The 7,769-nt window shown below is 37.4% G+C and overlaps 1 protein-coding gene across 1 annotated transcript in view; it reads right to left on the reverse strand.

Annotated features, from left to right (window-relative positions):
* LOC102469392 (tyrosine-protein kinase Fer) overlaps nt 1–7,769 on the reverse strand; it is a gene marked incomplete at its 3' end in the record, with an annotated part of 168,685 nt that overhangs the window by 114,149 nt on the left and 46,767 nt on the right. Inside the window, 1 exon segment of the mRNA XM_027770707.1 lies at nt 5,785–5,884. Coding sequence (XP_027626508.1) covers nt 5,785–5,884 — 100 coding nt within the window.

Here is a 7,769-nt window from a genome sequence, read left to right on the forward strand (position 1 = left end):
TCCATTTCTCATACAGAAAGAACACTTAGGAAGAGAGCTTCCTTCCCCACTCCTGTCTTGAAAGAAGGGAACGAGAGCTCCTTCCACTCTTGCCTGGACAGACTGTCATGGCCATATGTGTTGAGTTTCTTATTCCTGAATACGATTATGATAAAGCAGAAGCATTCAGAATTCGGCTCATGTAAAAGAAGGTCCCACAAGTGCTACCAGGGGTATTTCGAGGCTTGACAAATATAAAACCGGAGCATAATTCTAGCCGTGCAGAATCAGCTGGGTAGACTACACCAGAATACATAACTAGAAAGCAGTTATTCTGAACATCTTTTTGGATACTTCAATGTATCTTCAAGTAAACTACAAAACTTCAAAGCAAAACCATATTTAAATTCACTTTTCCAATACCATATAGGTTTTACATGGTACTGCTTAAATTTTATAAAATTGATGTGTATTACATTTACTCAAAATTTTTTTCACTTGGAAAAAACAACCTGTATGGAACATGCACAGCACAAAGGCCTATGTGTAGGTTTATAGGTGAGGTTGTATATTTTCTACACCACAAACAAATGAGGGAAATACTGTGAAATATCTAGGAATTAACAAACTCATCCAACTCTCTAGTAGTACAGTGCAATGGAAGTCGGATCTCATATGACTAACCACAGTGTGAATCCTGAACTCGGTAGCTTGAAAAACACAAAAGGCACGTGTACATGCATGACCAAAATCCTGACAGGAAGGAGAAATAGAGGGGAAAAGGTTGTGCCATGATCACACCACCACGGGAAAATGCTCTCTTTCTCTCTCCCTCTCTCTCTCTCTCTCTCTCTCTCTCTCTGGCATGTAAGAACACACAACTTCTGGCAATTTCAGAAGAAATGAAAAAGCTCAACCAACTCTCAAAATAATAGAGAAAGGAGATGAAGTCCAGAAGATTCCAAAAGTTAGGTTAACGTGCATCTGCCTCTCATTATTGCTAATAAAGTTTGATTTAATTCATGTTCTGCATTGGGAGAAACAAAACTAAAAGGGCGAAGGGCATGGAGGTCAGATAGACTTGGCTTCAACTATTTTCTTATTCTTCTCATCATCCACTCAGAAACTTGTATAGATATAACAAATTTCCAGAGAAACCATCTATCATTGTCGCTATCACTGATATTTTTAATAACAAGGTAGAATAATAATCTATATTAGTTTCACATGATCTGCCCTAAACAAACAGAACATAACTTTAATAAACAGTGCACAGATATTCTTTGTAGTAGTTTCTTCGGAAATCCCTTGAAAATAAAATAAAAATAAAATACAAATCTTGAAAGTCTAGCATTTTCTTTTCTTTTTCTTTTTTTTTTTTTTAAGAGAGAGATTTTTGCTAACGGGTGTATGCACTCACTGAAAAAAGAGAGAGACAGAAAGACAGAAAGCAAGAAATTACCCCCAATGGGGGGATGGTCACATCGCAATCCCTTCTCCTTCATTCTTCTCTCTGGATCTTGGGCATGCATGCACACGTGACCGGCTTGAGTTTAAGCCACCGGGTTCAGGACTTGAACCCCAGTCAACTACATGGGAGTCCAGTGACATAGCCATTATGCTAACTGCTGGTCCCAGATACTCTTTTTTATATGTTGTTGGATACGATTTTCTCATATCTTGAGAATTTTTGCATCTGTATTGACCAGAGATATTAGTCTGTAGTTTTTCCTTTCTTGTTGTGTCCTTATTTGTTTTAGAAATGAGGCTGATGATCCCTTCTCCTCCATTCCCCTCTCAGGATCGTGGGCACGCACGCACATGCACCCCGCATGAGTTTAAGCTACCGGTTCCAGGACACAAACCGAGGTTGACTACATGGGAATCCAGCACCATAGCCCTTACGCCATCTGCTGGTCCCCCAAGTCTTACAGTTTCTAATAGAAAAACAAATAGTATATTCCACCTTTAAAAAAATAGAAATGACATATTGCCCTCAAGATTTTTGTTTTTGTTTTTTTTGGTTTTTGGTTTTGTTTTGTTTTTGTGGGTTTTCTTAGTATTTTACCCATAGGGCACATGTGTTCACAGGAGAGAGACAGAAGGAAAGTGAGAAATCAGAATGGCCATGCCGTAATCCCTATACATCTCCAATCTCCTCTTGGGATTTTAGGCACACACATACACACATGCCCAGCATAGTTTCTGGAACTGTGGAGTTGGTGATATTGGGTCCTGCACCTTAACCACCACACCATCTGCTGGCACTTCCCTCAAGTTAATGTGAACATTTTTACTAATTTCACATGACACTCATCTTCACATAAAGAAACAAAAACAATACAAACACAAAAATAATTCCAATTACTTGTGTACATTGGTGAATCCTGAAACTTATAGAAAAATCATGCACTATAAAGACATTACCTGACTAGCTTCATGGCCTAGTGGATAAGGGATCCAGATCCCCTAAGGCTGACCATAGTTAAAGTCCTATCCCCAGCACCTTGAAAAACAATATGTGCATGTGCATGCGTGCCCCAAATTCCAACAGGGTAGAGAGAAGGAAGAGAAGAGATTGTGGAACCACACTTCACTAGGGGATCCTTTCTCTTTCTCTCTATTTCCCTGGACAGCACATGTACCTTTTGGCAATTAAACGAAAAGAATTTTAAGTATAATATACAGAGAGTTGAATTACTGAACTTCTGCAGAAGAAAAATCAGAGGCATCCTACATTTTTTCAGATTAATATACAAAACAAAACATGTACATATGCAAAATATACTTACAGACATCATACAGAAGAAAGTAGAGAATAAGTATAAATTTTAAACAAAAACATTAACTCAGAAAAGGCACTAATAATACAATTTTTAAACATCACTATTGTCACAAAATAGATTCTTCTCATTATTATGAATCAAGAGTGCTCTACATTTTCTCCCTTGATTAAAATGTTACAGCTTTAAAAATGTTAATGAAGACTGCCCAGTGGCATGGTGGTTACGGTGGATCCCACATGGTCAACCGCATGGGGCTTAAACATGCTGGGTGTACGTGAGTCATACTCAAAATTCCAAAAGGAGGGAGAAATGGAGAAGTGTTCACAGTGTCACTGTCCCTTGTGGGCAGTACTTTGTTCTCTCTCTCTCTCTCTCTGTCTCTCTCTTTTTCTTCCTTTTTCCCCCCCCCCCCCGCCCCGTCTCTGTTCCTGTCTTTCTTTCTCCCCAGGGAGTGTACACATCCTCTGGCAAATTAGAAATTTAAAAAAAACAAAAAGGTAATGAGACCTAGTCAGCACAAAGTAAAATTCACAATGTCTGGAATTTCATCTAAAGTTATCAGACATGCAAAAAACAGAAAATTCTACTCAAAATGAGAGGATAAATGAATCAATTCAAAGACACAAGTGGCAGAATTAGCTGACAAGTACATTAAAACAGTAATATAATGTATTCCATATGTTCAAAATGTTAAGTACATACATAAAAGATCTGAGAAAAAAGATCCAAATTATACTTATGGTGTCAAAATCTACACTGCCTAAGATGGAAAAGTATACTGGATAAGATTAAAAGCAATATAGACAACATAGAAGAAAAGATTAGTAAACTTGAAGACATAGCCTTAGAAACTAACCAAAATAAAACAGAAAAAGGACAAGAGGGAAAAAATGACCAGAGAGGCTCTTAACAAAATAAGCACAATTTCACAATAGAACCTAAAATATGACAAGATTTCCTTAATATTAACAAATACCTTCTCTAGGTACAAATTTCTCAGATTCTCTCATAATTTTAACTGTTGATATTCAAATCCAAGCAATATCCACTTGGACATATCCTAAATTGCTAATCCTCACAAATCTCATAGAATTTATTCCCACAATCAATTACCACTTTTTCATCAGTAAAAGATGGGAACAGGAGAATAGAAGGATGAGTCTTTTGCTAACCATTGGTCCAGAAAGACCTCCTCACAAGTTCAGGCCCAAATTCAGAAGCTAAGATACCACCTTCTTACTCTTGGCACAAACGTTCACTGGTTTATAAATTTTTAAATTAATGAACAGATAAAATTTTATTTAGAAACACTGGGCCAGCCTGTAGCCTCGTGGTTAAGGTGGCTGGATCCCACATAGCTAGCTGACTGTGTGGTTAAAGTCCTGCACCCACTGGCTTGAAAAACATGCTTTGCACATGTGTGTGTGTGCCCCAAATCCTGAGTAAAGAACAGAGAAGAAGGGACTGTGGTGTGGTCATCCCGTAAGGGGTGCTTTGTCACTTTCTCTCTTTCTCTTTCTCTCTCCAGTGAGTGCATGCACTCTAAAACAAATGAAAAAAATATATGCAACTGAAAATATATATTTAATATAAATGATATGCTTCTTTTCATTTACTTGTAAGATTTCTTATAAAAATTTTATGGCAATATGGACACAAAACATTGAGCCAGAAAGAGAACACAATTCTATTAAAAGGTCTTTCTGGGGACCAGCAGTTAGCATAACTATGTCGCTGAACTCCCATGTAGCCGACTGCAGTTCGAGCCCCGGACCCAGTGGCTTAAACTCACGTCAGGCACGTCTGCATGCATGCCCAAGATCCCAAGAGGATAATGGAAGAGAAGGGATCATGGCGTGGCCATCCCCCCGCAGGGTGGGGGGAGGTGGGAGGTGATTTCTCACTTTTTATCTCTCTGTCTCTATCTTTCTGGTGAGCGCACGCGCCCTATAGCAAAAATCTCTCCAAAAAAAAAAAGGTCTTTCTGTTTAAATTATTTTTAAATACCACAGATAAGAAGATTTTAAAATGGCTTCTAACCATGGGCCGGCAGATGGTGTGGTGGTGAAGAGAGCTGGATTCCCACATGGCCAACCATAGTTTGAGTCCCGGACCTGGAGGCTTGCTTCCTTGCTTTCCCTTTCTCTCTCCCTGTCTCTGGTCAAAAATTTTTAAAAAAGGATAATAACAACAAATGGAATTAAATAAATAATTTTTTTTAAAAAAAAACTTCTAACCAAATATAATTCTATTTTTATTTACTCTAATCAAATAAGTAAATATAATGCTAGAAAGGTTTCTTTTTATTATTTTATCTCTATTTATTTATTTATTTATTTTAATTTGGCCAGAAAGGGACAGAGTAAGAGAGAGAAAGATAGAGCAAGCTTCCATGTCAGGGACTTGGACCATCGTCGGCCATGTGGGAGTCCAACGCCCTTAACCACCACGCCACCTGCCGCGCTAATACTAGAAAGTTTTAACCTTCCTTGGATTCTATTACAAATGCTACATAATTCCGTTTGGTAAAAAATTTACAAAATTACTTTAAATCATTGAAAACAACAAAAAAAATCAGTAAAACTTTGCAATCTGACAATTGATCTATTTTGAGGCTTTGTTGTATGTAAATCACTCTAAATGGAAACGTTCCACTGCTTAGAAAGATAACTTTCAGGGACCAGCAGTTGGCATAATGGCTATGTCGCTGGATTCTCACGTAGTCTACCATGGTTAGAGTACCGGACATGGTGACTTAATCTCACACTGGGTGCGTGTGCGTGCGTGCCCAAGATCCCAACAGGAGAATGGAGGAGAAGGGATTGTAATGTGGCCATCTCCCCTAGGGGGTGATTTCTCACTTTCTGTCTCTCTGTCTCTCTCTGTCTTTCTGGCGAGCACACACACCCTATAGCAAAAAACTCTCAAAAAAAAAAAAAAAGAGAGAGAGAGAGAGAAAGATAATTTTCAAAAGGTAAGAATAAGAATCACCAAATATTTTTCATGATTTTTGTCATACCTTTAGCTAAAGCTTCTTTATATTTCTCTTTGGCAGAATTCATTTCTTTTATTAATTGTCTATAGCTGGATTTTAATTTCTCTAATTCTGTCTTTGTAACCTGTGAAAGAAACAAATGTAGAAAATTTTTTAAATGTTTAAATTCAAATTGGTCAAGAGTTGAAATCACAAAACATTAACTGATGTAATATTTTACTACTTACAGTTTAAGGTTGTTCTTTAATATATGTTGATAGATAATAAAGTAAAAATTAGTTTAAAATCAATGATAAATAGAGCATGGAAACAGTTAAACTTCTTAAAAAGAAGAGCAAATCAAGAATAACAGTAGCATCTAGAATTTAGTGACCAATAAATTAATTTGCTACGTACAGAAATATTGGGTGTTCAGGAAAGTCATGATGCATTTTTACAGAAAAATATCATGACTTTCCCAACAGCCTAATATTTTCTGTAATTAAAAACTAATTAAAATATTATTTTTCGAGTGCCTTTGAATTATTGTATTTTACCAGTTCTATCATGCCTTTTTTTTTTTTTTGACAATTTAACATATCTGAAAAGCGGATACATTGCATTTACAGAAACAATCGCTGTTGACCAGGAAGCTGTCCTGACAGGAATCGCTGCAAGCCTGCATGAGTACAGTTATTATTTCTATGAAATAACCAAATTCACCTTCTTGACTCTGTAGACAAAAAGCCATTTAAAAATGCTCTGAGGAAAAATATGAGTTCCAGATGTTTTCTGCAGTCTTCTAATATACCTTCGTAGAAGACTAAGGAAATGAAAGCATCAAAGACTTGAAGAAGAGGCATCAGCAACTTGGTGGAAGATCCTAGCCTCTCCTTCAAGATACTCCGCCTCACCCTTTTGTGAGGCCACAGAGAATGCCACTGCGTGACTAGACAGACATATCAACAGCTATCATGTAACTATAAGTGAGTTCGAGTAATTCTCCTCTCAAGAAAAAAACTCACTGGTAACTTTCTAAGTTTCTAAAAACCCAAATTATTATTCTGAAAACTGGTAACTTGATAAAAGCAAGCAATTATCCAGCCAGTCCTATAGGAACTATACTGTACTTTCGGGAAATCAAGTAGTTGATACTGAAAAACCTTTCTTTAGGGCTAGCCCCATAGTGCAGTGGTGGAGCCCTGTGCATCGGGAGCTGGACCCCGCCTGGCTGACTGCAGTTCGAATCTCAGCCCCAGTGGCTTTAAAAGCCACCAAATACATGTGCATGCAAGCCCAGCATTCCAACGGGAATGAGAAATGGAGAAAACAGAAATGGAGGAAAGAGCATGACCATGCCCCACTGGGGGGAGAGGGGTATACTGCTTTCTCTGTCTTTTCTCTCACTCCGGTGACCGTATGCAGAAAAAAGCAATGTCTTCTTTGTAAAATAATTCCAGCTAGCACTTGCATTAGGAAATAAAGTAAAATACTGCCATCATAAAAACTCAAATAAAATGATGAGGCTAAGAATGAACAGTTTCTAAAACTATTTAGGTGAAAGATTAATAGACCTTTTTAATAAGTTGATTGGGCTGACAACAGTGGAACCTATTACTCAACTTTAACCTCACAAAAAAGTAACCAGGAGACATCATACACCTCCTGATACGAAACAAGCAGAAGCCTGCACCGCTACCTATGATGCGGCCTGTCCCAGACCAGCCAGAATCGTATCTAACTTCTAGTCTAGAGAAAAAACACAGGATGCATGCAGAAATATGTGAAATCATAGCATAAGAAGCTAACAACAAAATCCACAAAGGAAGACATTCAATTCTATAAAGCAAATTGTCATTTCTTTCACATATAAAAAGTATCTTTTAAAAAATCTGTGTTTGTCTTCTGATCTACATTTCTGATCTGAGTTGAGTACTACACCTGGTTTACTTCTTTAACATTTTTTATGTACTCTCTGTAACAACTGTGGTTACAGATATGCAATAATTTGTACAATGGTTTATTCCCAA

The sequence above is a fragment of the Tupaia chinensis genome, unplaced genomic scaffold, assembly GCF_000334495.1.
Source record: "Tupaia chinensis unplaced genomic scaffold, TupChi_1.0 Scaffold000155_1, whole genome shotgun sequence".
In the NCBI taxonomy this organism is placed as follows: Eukaryota; Metazoa; Chordata; class Mammalia; order Scandentia; family Tupaiidae; genus Tupaia; species Tupaia belangeri.